Source organism: Sphaeramia orbicularis, chromosome 22, assembly GCF_902148855.1.
Source record: "Sphaeramia orbicularis chromosome 22, fSphaOr1.1, whole genome shotgun sequence".
Taxonomy (NCBI): domain Eukaryota; kingdom Metazoa; phylum Chordata; class Actinopteri; order Kurtiformes; family Apogonidae; genus Sphaeramia; species Sphaeramia orbicularis.
Window position 1 is genome coordinate 7,219,176 of NC_043978.1, and position 15,325 is coordinate 7,234,500.

At 42.8% G+C, this 15,325-nt stretch overlaps 1 protein-coding gene across 1 annotated transcript in view; it reads right to left on the reverse strand.

The window, feature by feature from the left end:
• LOC115413362 (MAM domain-containing glycosylphosphatidylinositol anchor protein 2-like) overlaps positions 1 to 15,325 on the reverse strand; it is a 189,937-nt gene that overhangs the window by 150,212 nt on the left and 24,400 nt on the right. Inside the window, 3 exon segments of the mRNA XM_030126154.1 lie at positions 7,483 to 7,615; positions 11,305 to 11,345; positions 11,348 to 11,500. Of these exon segments, the coding sequence (XP_029982014.1) occupies positions 7,483 to 7,615; positions 11,305 to 11,345; positions 11,348 to 11,500 (327 nt within the window).

Consider the following 15,325-nt stretch of genomic DNA (forward strand, 5'->3'; position numbering starts at 1 on the left):
TACGACCACAAACAGGGTTAGCATATATGACCAAACACACACACACACACACACACACATTCTCACACACACACAGACACAGACACACACATTCACAGAGAGAGAGAGAGAGAGAGAGAGAGAGAGAGTGGGTTTAAGCACAGTGGAGTTACAGGATCACAAACAGGCAATATGCACTTTATTCCTTTTATTCCCTTTACTCCTTTCATTTTGTTTTATATTCCACATTTGTACCTAAATGCATAAAAAATGGGAGGAGTTTGGATTGAAATTCACTGGAAATTATGAATAAATCTGGAAAACATCTGCAGGTTTTACTTTATGAATCAACACACAGGTTTTTCCTTCAGTTAATGTACAAATACACACTGAATATACTACAGTACAAGTACCAGTACCAGTACCAGTAGAAGTACAACTACCAGTATCAGTACCAGTACCAGTAGAAGTACAAGTACAAGTACAAGTACAAGTACCAGTACCAGTACCAGTACCACTATACTATATACTATACTGCAATATATTGGACAATTGTATAGTTGTGGGAGTCATATCTCCTCGCACTTGTGCAACAGTTGCTTTTTTTTTTTTTTGCACTTTGTTTGTAAGAGGGCTAACTCTATAGCCTACCTGCTGGATCACTTCACCCAGCTCTGCTGATCTACCTGTCGTTGCTGCCGCTATGTGGGCCTGCAAGTTTTATATTTGTTCCGCAATTGTCTGGCTGTTGCTGCGGACATTTCATCATCCTGTGTCAGGTCTCTGACAGTACACAGCCACTGAGCTCCTCTGGCTCCACTGTCATCTGCTCACGCCTCCACCTCCAGTGTTGCACCACCACCCGGACGTCACTCTTCTCCCACGCAAGAGATACATCCATCATGGATCCCGCAGGAATTTCCAATACAGCAGCTCAAACCCAGTAAGGTCCTTCTGGTCCGCTTCTCGCCGCCGTCCCAGAAACCCCGGCCAGACTGATGACCACCGAGCATTAGCCAGCCTAGCCAGGTCGGCTAACGCTCCCACTAAGCACAGCAACACCACTGTCAACTTCGGTCTCCTCAACATCCCGAGCAAGGGACATCTGATCCAGGATCTCCTCACAGACCGTAAGTTCGACTTCCTGTGTCTCACTGAAACTTGGCAACAACCCAATGATTTCTCTCAACTAAACAAATCCACTCCTCCTGGCTTTGTTTACATCTGCCGTCCCTGTGGCAATGGTTGGGGTGGAGGTCTCGCGATAATTCACCGCAAGAAGTGGAAGGTCCTACCTGTGTGTGTGCCTGCCTTCAGCTCCTTTGAATGCACTGTGTTTATGCTCCCTGGCCACATTCCATCAATTGTTGCAACTGTTCATCGCCCTCCCAAGTACCACAGAGACTTTTTAAAGGATTTTAACACCTTACTCACCCACTTATCTGCACTTTCGCCTAATATAGTACTGCTGGGGGACTTTGATGTCCACATGGACAATAGAAACTTACAACTCTCCAAAGACTTCTCTTCTTGTTTGGACTGTCTTGGATTCTATCAAGCCATATACTTTCCAACACACAAAAAAGGACATACCCTGGATCTAGTCTGCTGTTCAGGTCTCACCCCCTCCAACTGTTCAGCAGATCAAGTTCACATCTCCGACCACTTCCTCCTCTCCTTCAACATCACACTCTGCCTCACCGCTCTCAAGCCATCACGTCTCATCTCATTTCAAAATATCAAGGACATCAGTCTACACACACTCTCCTCCAACATCAACAACATTCTACCCCCGAACTCCCCCTCAACTCCTGATGAACTTGCTGCATTATACAATAACAATCTAACCCACATCCTCGATTCTCTTGCCCCACTGAAAACACAGTCTGTTTCCTTCTCTTCAACTGCCCCCTGGTACACCCCCAAACTCCGACAAATGAAGACAAAAGGTCGACAGCTTGAGCAACTCTTCAAAAAAACTGGTCTCAATATCCACATGGACATGCTCAAAACACACATACAGCACTATAAGGACTCAATCACTATAACCAAATCTAACTATTATTCTGGCCTAATCATCTCTGCAGAAGGAAACACCGAAACACTGTTCACCCTACTCAATAAAACTCTTCAGCCACCTGACTCCCTGCCCCCCCCCATGTATTCGTCAAGCACCTGTCAGTCTCTGCTGCAATTCTTCAATGACAAAATCCACAACATCCACCAGTATCTCTATCTAAACTCACCGCCTGCCTCTCCACCTGAACCACTCACACTCCAACAGTCATTTTCCAGTGTTCAACTCCCTGACACCTCTGTAATCGCCAACCTCATCAAAAACTCCAAGCCTCCAAACCTGTCACCTTGATCCACTCCCTATATCTCTGGTCAAATCCTGCCTTCCCTCTCTCCTTCCCCTCATATCTGCCAACACTCACTCTTCCCTGACCACTGGAACTGTTCCTCCACAATTCAAAACTGCAGCTGTCACCCCCATCCTCAAAAAACCTGGGGCCTCATGTATAAAGACTTGCATGGATTTCATACTGAAACCTGGTGTACGCCCAAATCCAGAAAAGTCTGAACGCACAAAAAAATCCAGATGAATAAAACTGAGCGTACGCCCGAATCCAAGTATATTTCCTTTATACATCTCAATCAGCGTGGAATTGACCGCATATGTTGGAGTACCTGACTCCTCCCTCTCCACGCCCACATTTAAATATGCAAATTAGTATAAACGGGGTCTGCAGGTGGGATTCCCTCTGGGATTCCCCTGTCTGCATGATCAGATGATGACGTCAAGGTGGACGCAAAGCGGAGGCCAAAACAGGCGGTAGAAGAAAAGAGACGAATTGAGACTGTTTGAGCAGAAAGTTGACGATATTGTGGGTGACACTTTACTCACAGGGATGACGCGGATCACCCCCAAAGTAAATATATATTTAGAATTTGTGTAAGTTACACATTAGTTTATTCTACGGGTCATACAATAGTCTGATCACAGCTGAACAAGATAAAGGTTCATGCGTAATCATGTCAGGATATCAAAGAGGAAATCAAAGACTTTGACTCATGTTTAATCACTCAAATTATTATTTTCCAACAATGAGACAGAAGACGGTCAGACGCAGTATCATCCTCCTGTCACAGAGGCTTCCTGTTGCCTCCCCGGCGTTAGCCGGTCCTCCGGTCCACCACAGCCCACTGCTGATGCCCGTCCAGCCGGTGTCCACAACACCGGCATGGGTCCGTGCTGACCCGAGTCACATTAGGACATCATGAGGACAATCGGCGGAGTCAATGAGCGACTGGACCGACTAATAAATGTTCTCACAGACATGAACAGTACATTAAATGCATTTATCAACCAATGATTTTTGTGTCCTTGTCTCTTTATATAGTTTTTGCTTAATGTCCTCCTGGGCAGGATTGGCATTGATGGATACAGGGTCTAATTGGTTCTGGTTCTGGTGGTGGATGTGCTGCTCTGGCAGTAGGATGACATGTTGGTGTGTTCATTGTTCATCTGTGTATCTCTGATGTGCCCGTCAATCGGAGGAATGACCTTTGTCACATTATTAACAGTTTTTCAGTGTCACCTCTAAGTGTCGTCAAACGTTCCAAAGCACTAGAAAAGTGCGTACGCCAGCTATGGACTTGGCATGAAGGACCGCACATTTCCTCAATCATTTCAGTCTTTATACATCTGAACATGAGTGTGGAAAAGGGCGTACGCCAGGTTTTTGTGCGTAAGCACGCTTTATACATGAGGCCCCTGGTCTAGACCCCAGCAATTTCAATAACCTCTGCCCCATCTCTAACCTACCTTTCATTTCCAAAACTGTTGAAAAAATAGTCGCCACTCAACTCCACACACATTTAATGACCAATAGTCTCTATGAGCCCTTCCAGCCTGGTTTCCCCCCACTCCACAGCACAGAAACAGCCCTTCTAAAAATCACTAATGATCTCCTCCTTGCAGCTGACTCTGGTTCATTAACCATCCTGATTCTTCTCGACCTGAGTGCGGCCTTTGACGCCATCTCACACCCCATCCTCGTCAGTAGACTCTCATCTATTGGCATCACCCATGCCCCCCTCTGCTGGTTTCATTCTTATCTGTCAGGCTGCACTCAGTTCGTTCAGCTCAAAACTTTCAGGTCAGATCCCACCCCAGTTACCTCAGGTGTGCCCCAGGGCCCCTTCTTTTCATCATCTACCTCCTCCCCCTCGGCAATATTGTCTGAAAATTTTACATCCAATTCCACTGCTTCACGGATGACACCCAGCTCTACCCCACCACCAAACCTTGCTCCACTCTCCCGCCCTCCTCCCTCACCTCCTGCCTCTCTGAAATTAAATCCTGGTTCACCTCCAGTTTCTTAAAACTCAGTAGTGACAAAACAGAAATGCTCCTCACTGGCACAAAATCCACTCTTTCAAAAACCAACACCTTTTCCCTCACCACCGACAGCTCCTCAGTCTCCCCCTCCCCTCAGGTTAAGAGTCTGGGTGTCATCCTCAATGGCCTACTATCTTTCAAATCCCACATCAATAACGTCACCCGGTCTGCATATTTCCGCCTGCGCAACATCAACCATCTCAGCCCCTCCCTCACCCCTCATATCACCTCTATTCTTGTACACAGTCTCGTAACCTCCCGCCTCGACTACTGTAACTCCCTCCTATTCAGTCTCCCCCAAAAGTTGCTCAATAAGCTGCAACTGGTCCATAACTCTGCTGCCCGCATCATCACCAAAACCCCCTCCTACCACCACATCACCCCCATCCTCCAGGAACTACACTGGCTCCCAATCAAACAGAGAACTGAATTCAAACTCCTCCTACAGACATTTAAATCCATCCACAATCTTGCTTCTCAGTACCTGTCAGACCTCCTCCATGTCACCCCTCCAGCCCATTCCCTCAGGTCCTCCTCCTCTATCCACCTCACTGTGCCCCCTGTCCGCCTCAGCACCATGGGGCCCGAGCCTTCAGCCACTCTGCTCCTCATCTCTGGAACTCCCTCCCACCATCCATCCGTAACTGTGATTCTCTCCCCATGTTCAAATCCAGACTCAAAACTCACCTTTTCAGAATAGCCTACCCCCCATAAGCTCTACTCTCCATTTTACCTCTTCATTTCTATATATGGTAATTACTCTTTTATCTGTTTATTTCTTTGTATTTTATGGATTGTCTGTTTTATCTTGTTGCACAGTGTCCTTGGGTGTCTTGAAAGGTGCTTATAAATATAATTAGGGACCGAGCCCAGACGGGGAGAGGCCCTCTCTCTCACACAGTGAGGGAGAGGGCCTTTGCCCTATTGTTTTGCGTTCGTTTTTATATTATTATTCTCTCGCCACTTTAACCTGGAATTTGACCCCCTAAACATGCTCAAAAACTCACCAAATTTGGCACGCATGTCAGGTCTGGCGAAAAATTTGATAAAATGTAAAAATTAACCAAAATGAGCTCTCTAGCGCCCCCTAGAATCACAAAAAAAGTCCTAGCAGCCAGTAGGAATGTTGTAGAAACATGAAACAAATGCCAAAATTTTCGTCTCATTGAGCCCGACAAATCACGTGCTGACACTCATGACCTAACTCCAACAGGAAGTTCGCAATATGCATTTTTTAAAAAAATGCTAAAATGCTAACTTTTAGTAGGAATGTCGTAGAGACACGAAACCAACGCCAAAACTTTCGTTTAATAGAGCCCAACAAATCACGCGCTGACACCTATGAGCTAGCTCCAACAGGAAGTTCGCAATTTGCATTTCAAAATAAAATTTCTAAAACTAACTCCGATCACACCGTTTGTCATATCGTCTTCTAAATAGCGCCAGAAGATAGAGTGAACCCTTTTCAAAAAAGTGATCTCGCGCTTTTGTGATAACTGTCTTAGTTTTTTTTTTAGAAGCCCTGAAAGTTGCAAAGTCTGAAACTGAAAATTCAATTTGAACATTTCCCCCACATATATATTGTAGCGATCACAAAACACAGCAGAACACTCCTGTGAAAAAATTTTTCAGATACGATGTACGGTTTTCGAATTACAGCAATTTATGCGAGAAATGGTCACTGAGCGTACTACACTTAACTGCATTGAGTCACATGTCTGATCTATAGGAGCCATGTGAGATGAATGTGCGCATGCACACACCTGCTGACAGCTGATTGGCTGAAATCTTGCTGCTCAAACAGACTGGAGAGCCTGTTTTGGTTTGAAAGTCTAGAAACAACTCATCATAACTCTCATATTTCTGGGGTTACAGGAACAAATTATACATCAAAACGTAGGAAAATCTCTTTTCTTTCCCACACTGTTGACATTTGAATGTTAAAGTGTTTAGTTTTTGATCTGTGGGCCTCCAAACACAACAACTGCTGCTTTTTCCCTCCTTCCCTCCTGTGTTCCATTTGTCTCACTCACATGTTTGACTAACTCCACCTTCGTACACTCACTGCTGATTCACTTCTGACTTTGTTTCATCACATTAGAGATTCAAATGTTGGTCCAACCTTCCAGAAGTCTGACATGCAAGAATTTTTCAGATAGGAGCTATTGTTCTGGATTGACGTCAGTTTGTCTGACAGGTGGTTTTTAGTTCATTTCTCTGAAACTCCAGTGTCTCCTCTAAGTCATTAGTGTTGATCAGGTGCACCTGCCATGTTTATGCTCCCATAGCAACCATGGAGAGTCCATAGCAACTGAGTGAGTGAGTGAGTGTGTGAGTGAGTGAGAGAGAGAGAGAGAGAGAGACTCCTGCTACTACTATTACTGATCCAACCTGGATAATATAAAAGACTGATTATAACTGATTCTGTCTCTCTCATTCTCACAAACACACACACACACACACACACACACACACAAACTGTAGAGTCCATAACAATCATGTGCCATGCATTACTACTACTACTGCTATTTATACTAATACTACTACTGCTATTACTAAAACTACTACCACTATTACTACTACTACTACTACTACTAACTACTGCTATTGTACTTCTATTACTACTGCTATTACTACTACTAGTATTACTGATCCAACTTGCATAAATAAAAAAAAAAAGATTATAACTGCTTCTCTCTCTCTCTCCCTCTCTTACACACATACACACATACACACACACACACACACACACACACACACAAATACACACAAACACACACAGCAAGGTCTTTCAAAATAAAAGCCTTACTATAAATTGGGAAAAAAAAACAACATAAATCTGCCAAAAAAAAAAAAAAAGAATGGTTGGAGGGAGGCGTGATGGGTAACAGGTGGTGGCATGGGAGGGGGAACACGGCCAGAGCGCGAGGTCCCGACCAATGCTGCTTGCAGCTTTAATTATTATTATTATTATTATTATTATTATCATTATTATTATTACCAGTATGAGTACAAGTACCAGTAGCAGTATCAGTACAAGTACAAGTACAAGTACAAATACAATGTGTGGTTGCCACGGCAACAGCAGGTGCTCTTACCTGTGCGGTTGCTGAGGCTGAAGTGCGCGCTCTTGTCGTCGATGGCGCAGACGCTCCTGACAGACGCCACGCAGGTGTAGTCGGAGTAATCCTGAGGACGCAGGTTCTTTAGCTTCAGGATCTTGGTCTCGCCCTGAAACAGAAGGTAGGGTCAGGTTACATCAATGCCCACATCTCAACGTCCAATCAGAACATCCGTCCGTCACTGTGTTGTTACTGAATCTGTCAAACTGATCAATTAATGGTTAAAAGATTGGAAAAATCAAAACTCACATAGAATCGACTAGAGTTCAAAGAAACATTCATGACAGAACATTAAAGGAGGACAAGTGCACACTCACTCTAGAACCACAGGAACGTCACTGCACTAGCTGATGTTAGCATTAATATGTATTGAATTCTATGGTCTGGCTGCTAGCTGCTAATTAGCTCAGGTAGCATTAGCATGTTTGTACATTTATACTGTTATCAACACAACTGTGTGTGTTTACATTTAGTAAAGATCTGAAACCACCTGACACTGGGAGAGGGTGTGGGCGGGGCTTATTATGACACTCGTAGAGGATGTGGGCGGGGCTTATTATTACACTGGGAGAGGATGTGGGCGGGGTTTATTATGACACTCGTAGAGGATGTGGGCGGGGCTTATTATGAGACTGTAGAGGGTGTGGGCGGGGCTTATCACACTGGAAGAGGATGTGGGAGGGGTTTATTATGACACTGGCAAGGATGTGGGAGGGGTTTATTATGACACTGGAGAGGATGTGTGCGGGGCTTATTATGACACTGGTGGAGGATGTGGGAGGTGTTTTTATACCTCCCCTCCTTGCCCCCCCCCCCCCCCCGTGTTAAATCTGCCTTATCTGCTCCTCCTGCTGCAGCGCTGCCTCCTTCCTCTCCTTCTCCCCCTCCTGCTCCCTCCTCTTCCTCCCCCCCTTCTCTCCTCCTGCCCCCCCGCCTTATCTGCTCCTCCTGCTGCAGCACTGCCTCATTCCTCTCCTCCTCCTCTCCCTCCTCCTCCTCTTCTCCTCCACCCCTAGCTGCAGCGCTGCCTCCTTCCTCTCCTTCTCCTCCTCCCTCCTCTTCCTCCCCCTCCTCCTCTTCCTCCCCCTCCTCCTCTCCTCCTGCCCGCCCCCACCTTATCTGCTCCTCCTGCTGCACCGCTGCCTCATTCCTCTCCTTCTCCTCCTCCTCCTCTCCTCCTGCCCCCCCCCCCCCGCCCGCCTTATCTGCTCCTCCTGCTGCAGCGCTGCCTCCTTCCTCTCCTTTTCCTCCTCCCCCTCCTCCTCTCCTCCTGCCCCCACCCCCCCTGCCTTATCTGCTCCTCCTGCTGCAGCGCTGCCTCCTTCCTCTCCTTCTCCTCCCCCTCCTCCTCTCCTCATGTCCCCCCCCCCCCACCTTATCTGCTCCTTCTGCTGCAGTGCTGCCTCATTCCTCTCCTCCTCCTCCCCCTCCTCCTCTCCTCCTGCCACCCCTGCCTTATCTGCTCCTCCTGCTGCAGCGCTGCCTCCTCCTCTCCTCCTCCTCCTCCTCTCCTTCTGCCCCCTCCTCCTCCCCCTCCACAGATCAGATCAAATCAGATTAGATGACATTTCAATGGGATGTTTATCGAGGGTATGCACATATGTCACTTCCCCCACGGGTCACGCCCCTCCAAGTCAGACTGAGTGGCAAAAACCAACCTGCTCAACATGACAGAGTATAGCAGTAAACACAGCGAGACCAGGAAAATGTGAAATATGAAATTAAATTAAGGACAACTGGACTGGACATGGATCTGTGTGAGCTACCAAAGAACAAATGGTCCATGAACATTGGCATGTGACTCGAAATCGTGTATGTGGACATCCAGGGTTTAGGGGATCATCGCTATTTTTACCCGAAACAAATATACATGGTTTCATCATTACTGACAACCAGGGTCCAAAACTAGGCAGAAAACCAACTGATCCAAAGTCCATTTACAGTAGACAGTGTACTGACCCCAGTGAATATATGCATAATCTACTGGTACTGAGGAGATTTATGTCTAGTTAATATCAACACAGATACTACTGCTTTGTACGAGCAGGGTACAACTTTATTCTAGTAAATTATGATGTTTTTCCCACCTGTTTTTAAATTACGACATTATTCTTGTAATATTATGGCTTTATTGTTGGAATGTGACAACTTTAATCTCATAAATGAATGACATTTTTATGAGTTTTTTTTATAACTACGACTTTATTCTCATAACATTGTGATTCTTTTTGTGTTCAATTTTATTATCATAAAATTATAGTTTATATAGTTTTATATCGATATTTTATGACTTCATTCTCGTAGTGACAAGTGTTTTCATTTTCTCATGTGGCCCTAATACGCTGTCGTAGCTTTATTCTCCAGTACCCCCATATTTGAAAACTAGGTTAGCCTCAGTTTAAGTTAGTTTACTAATCATGTAGAGCACAAGGTTCAGAATCACAAAGTGAAGACAAAAACCATGAAAGATCTGATCATGAAACCAAGAGCTTTACTAAGAAGTAACGTTAGCCAAAACAATACATAATTTAAGGTATGATTTTACCCAAAAATACAGCATAAATTAATGTTACCTGACACGAAACGGGCTCCACAAGTCTAGGTTTGGTTTCCTGGATTTCTGGATCCATCTACGTCTCTTTACTTTGGCTTTCAGTGCCTGTAAAATGATAACTCCAACTGCTTTTCAAACCTGTTCATACAATCAGTCGCACAACAGCTCCTCCCCACTTTTTTTATTAAATATTGTTCTTAAATTTAGACAGTATTGAAGCCAACACTGCTACTCTACTCCCTCTTTCTGCCACTCAGTGGGCGTAACCGCGGTGACTGCCACTAGCAGTGATGTCACATGCATACCCTCTTTTCATGGATGGTGCCCAGCTTTTGGCAGAAGAGGAGGAGGAGGAGGAGATGAGCTCCTCATTAGGGCTCCGAGGAGGATGACGGAGGGCTTAACAGTTCTGCTGAAGGCTTTAGAGTCACTTCAAACAGCCAATTAATGCATCACACACAGATAAGAGGTTCTGATTGGACCGGTTCCACTGGAACTAATTCTATTTAACAACAGAGAGAACCAACACTTTAGGAAGAACCCATTCAAACTACTGAAAAATGATCAATAAATAGTGATAACTACCAATAACTACTGACAAACGATCAATAAACACTGAATAACTACTGATAAACAATCAATAAATTCTGATAACTACTGATAAACTATCAATAAATACTGAATAACTACTGATAAACTATCAATAAACACTGAATAACTACTGACAAACAATAAATACTGATAACTACTGAATAACTATCAATAACTACTGATTAACTACTGACAAACGATCAATAAATACTGATATACTACTGAATAACTATGCCTTTCTTTTGGTTGTTTCTTCTGTTTTTTTCTTTTCCTTTCTTTTCCTTTCTCAGTTTTCTTTAGGTCTTTAAGTCGTCTGTCTCGTCACATTCTGATACTTTTTTGTCATAAATTTTCCATGCACACAGATGGGCAGACTCAAGGCTACAGTGACTCACTGCTCCCTCTGGTGGTCACAATAACCCCCCCCCCCCCCCATTACTGGAACTCAGTTCACTCCAAATCTGTCTGATCAGTTCCATCAGTTACAATTGGATGAACATCACAGATCTTTGTTCATGTGAGTTTGTTTTGAAGTATTTGACAATAGAAACAGGACAAATAAACCCTGAAGCAGACGGAAACGGAAACATGAAAAGTCAACACAGAATAAAGTGAAGTCATGAGAAAGCTGCTCTTACATCTGACTTTCTGACCTGTGTGAAGAAGGGTTCATAGATCTCCACCCCAGAGTCCGACCCTGGTTCAGGACCTCCCGCCCCCTTTTCCAGGTGTAGTGGACTGGAGGGTTGGAGTTAGCCACGCAACGAAGGAACACCGTCCGCTCAAAGTAGAACTGTTCTTTAGATTCACCCACACTCTGGTGAACGGTGATGACCGGGTCGTCCAGGTCTGAGGAGGGGGGGGGGCATACTGTTTACATAGTGGACTGTTTATATAGTGGACTGTTTACGTAGTGGACTGTTTATATAGTGGACTGTTTATGTAGTGGACTGTTTACATAGTGGACTGTTTATATAGTGGACTGTTTACGTAGTGGACTGTTTATATAGTGGACTGTTTATGTAGTGGACTGTTTACATAGTGGACTGTTTATATAGTGGACTGTTTACGTAGTGGACTGTTTATATAGTGGACTGTTTATGTAGTGGACTGTTTACATAGTGGACGGTTTACATAGTGGACTGTTTACGTAGTGGACTGTTTATATAGTGGACTGTTTACATAGTGGACTGTTTATATAGTGGACTGTTTACGTAGTGGACTGTTTACGTAGTGGACTGTTTACGCAGTGGACTGTTTATATAGTGGACTGTTTATGTAGTGGACTGTTTATATAGTGGACTGTTTACGTAGTGGACTGTTTATATAGTGGACTGTTTACGTAGTGGACTGTTTATGTAGTGGACTTTTTATATAGTGGACTGTTTATGTAGTGGACTGTTTATATAGTGGACTGTTTATGTAGTGGACTGTTTACATAGTGGACTGTTTGTATAGTGGATTGTTTATATAGTGGACTGTTTATGTAGTGGACTGTTTATATAGTGGACTGCTTACGTAGTGGACTGTTTACATAGTGGACTGTTTACGTAGTGGACTGTTTATATAGTGGACTGTTTATGTAGTGGACTGTTTATATAGTGGACTGTTTATGTAGTGGACTGTTTATATAGTGGACTGTTTACGTAGTGGACTGTTTATATAGTGGACTGTTTATGTAGTGGACTGTTTATGTAGTGGACTGTTTACATAGTGGACTGTTTGTATAGTGGACTGTTTATATAGTGGACTGTTTACATAGTGGACTGTTTACGTAGTGGACTGTTTACGTAGTGGACTGTTTACGTAGTGGACTGTTTACGTAGTGGACTGTTTATATAGTGGACTGTTTATATAGTGGACTGTTTATGTAGTGGACTGTTTATGTAGTGGACTGTTTATATAGTGGACTGTTTATGTAGTGGACTGTTTACGTAGTGGACTGTTTGTATAGTGGACTGTTTATGTAGTGGACTGTTTATATAGTGGACTGTTTATTTAGTGGACTGTTTATGTAGTGGACTGTTTACATAGTGGACTGTTTGTATAGTGGACTTTTTATATAGTGGACTGTTTATATAGTGGACTGTTTATGTAGTGGACTGTTTACATAGTGGACTGTTTGTATAGTGGACTTTTTATATAGTGGACTGTTTATATAGTGGACTGTTTATTTAGTGGACTGTTTATGTAGTGGACTGTTTACATAGTGGACTGTCTGTATAGTGGACTTTTTATATAGTGGACTGTTTATATAGTGGACTGTTTATATAGTGGACTGTTTACATAGTGGACTGCTTATATAGTGGACTGTTTATATAGTGGACTGTTTACATAGTGGACTGTTTACATAGTGGACTGTTTATATAGTGGACTGTTTACATAGTGGACTGTTTATGTAGTGGACTGTTTACATAGTGGACTGTTTATGTAGTGGACTGTTTACGTAGTGGACTGTTTACATAGTGGACTGTTTATATAGTGGACTGTTTACGTAGTGGACTGTTTACATAGTGGACTGTTTATGTAGTGGACTGTTTACATAGTGGACTGTTTGTATAGTGGACTGTTTATGTAGTGGACTGTTTGTATAGTGGACTGTTTATATAGTGGACTGTTTACGTAGTGGACTGTTTATATAGTGGACTGTTTACGTAGTGGACTGTTTATATAGTGGACTGTTTACGTAGTGGACTGTTTATATGGTGGACTGTTTACGTAGTGGACTGTTTACATCGTGGACTGTTTATGTAGTGGACTGTTTATATAGTGGACTGTTTATGTAGTGGACTGTTTGTATAGTGGACTGTTTATATAGTGGACTGTTTATGTAGTGGACTGTTTGTATAGTGGACTGTTTATATAGTGGACTGTTTACATAGTGGACTGTTTATATAGTGGACTGTTTACGTAGTGGACTGTTTATATAGTGGACTGTTTACATAGTGGACTGTTTATATAGTGGACTGTTTATGTAGTGGACTGTTTGTATAGTGGACTGTTTATATAGTGGACTGTTTACGTAGTGGACTGTTTATATAGTGGACTGTTTACGTAGTGGACTGTTTATATAGTGGACTGTTTACGTAGTGGACTGTTTATATAGTGGACTATTTACATAGTGGACTCTTTATATAGTGGACTGTTTATGTAGTGGACTGTTTGTATAGTGGACTGTTTATATAGTGGACTGTTTACGTAGTGGACTGTTTATATAGTGGACTGTTTACGTAGTGGACTGTTTACATAGTGGACTGTTTATGTAGTGGACTGTTTACATAGTGGACTGTTTGTATAGTGGACTTTTTTATATACTGGACTGTTTATGTAGGGGACTGTTTATATAGTGGACTGTTTACATAGTGGACTGTTTGTATAGTGGACTGTTTACGTAGTGGACTGTTTACATAGTGGACTGTTTATGTAGTGGACTGTTGTATTAGTGGACTTTTTACATAGTGGACTGTTTATGTAGTGGACTGTTTACATAGTGGACTGTTTGTATAGTGGACTGTTTACGTAGTGGACTGTTTACATAGTGGACTGTTTATGTAGTGGACTGTTTATATAGTGGACTGTTTACATAGTGGACTGTTTGTATAGTGGACTGTTTACGTAGTGGACTGTTTACATAGTGGACTGTTTATGTAGTGGACTGTTTGTATTAGTGGACTTTTTACATAGTGGACTGTTTATGTAGTGGACTGTTTACATAGTGGACTGTTTATATTGTGGACTGTTTACGTAGTGGACTGTTTACATAGTTGACTGTTTACATAGTGGACTGTTTGTATAGTGGACTTTTTTATATACTGGACTGTTTATGTAGGGGACTGTTTATATAGTGGACTGTTTACGTAGTGGACTGTTTGTATAGTGGACTGTTTACATAGTGGACTGTTTGTATAGTGGACTGTTTACGTAGTGGACTGTTTATATAGTGGACTGTTTACGTAGTGGACTGTTTATATAGTGGACTGTTTACGTAGTGGACTGTTTATATAGTGGACTGTTTATATAGTGGACTGTTTATGTAGTGGACTGTTTATATAGTGGACTGTTTACGTAGTGGACTGTTTACATAGTGGACTGTTTATATAGTGGACTGTTTACATAGTGGACTGTTTATATAGTGGACTGTTTATATAGTGGACTGTTTATGTAGTGGACTGTTTATATAGTGGACTGTTTATGTAGTGGACTGTTTACATAGTGGACTGTTTATGTAGTTTACTGTTTATGTAGTGGACTGTTTGTATAGTGGACTGTTTACGTAGTGGACAGTTTATACAGTGGACTGTTTACGTAGTGGACTGTTTATACAGTGGACTGTTTACGTAGTGGACTGTTTATGTAGTGGACTGTTTATATAGTGGACTGTTTACATAGTGGACTGTTTATATAGTGGACTGTTTATATAGTGGACTGTTTACGTAGTGGACTGTTTATGCAGTGGACTGTTTACGTAGTGGACTGTTTATGTAGTGGACTGTTTATATAGTGGACTGTTTACATAGTGGACTGTTTATATAGTGGACTGTTTACGTAGTGGACTGTTTACGTAGTGGACTGTTTACGTAGTGGACTGTTTATATAGTGGACTGTTTATATAGTGGACTGTTTATGTAGTGGACTGTTTACATAGTGGACTGTTTACGTAGTGGACTGTTTACA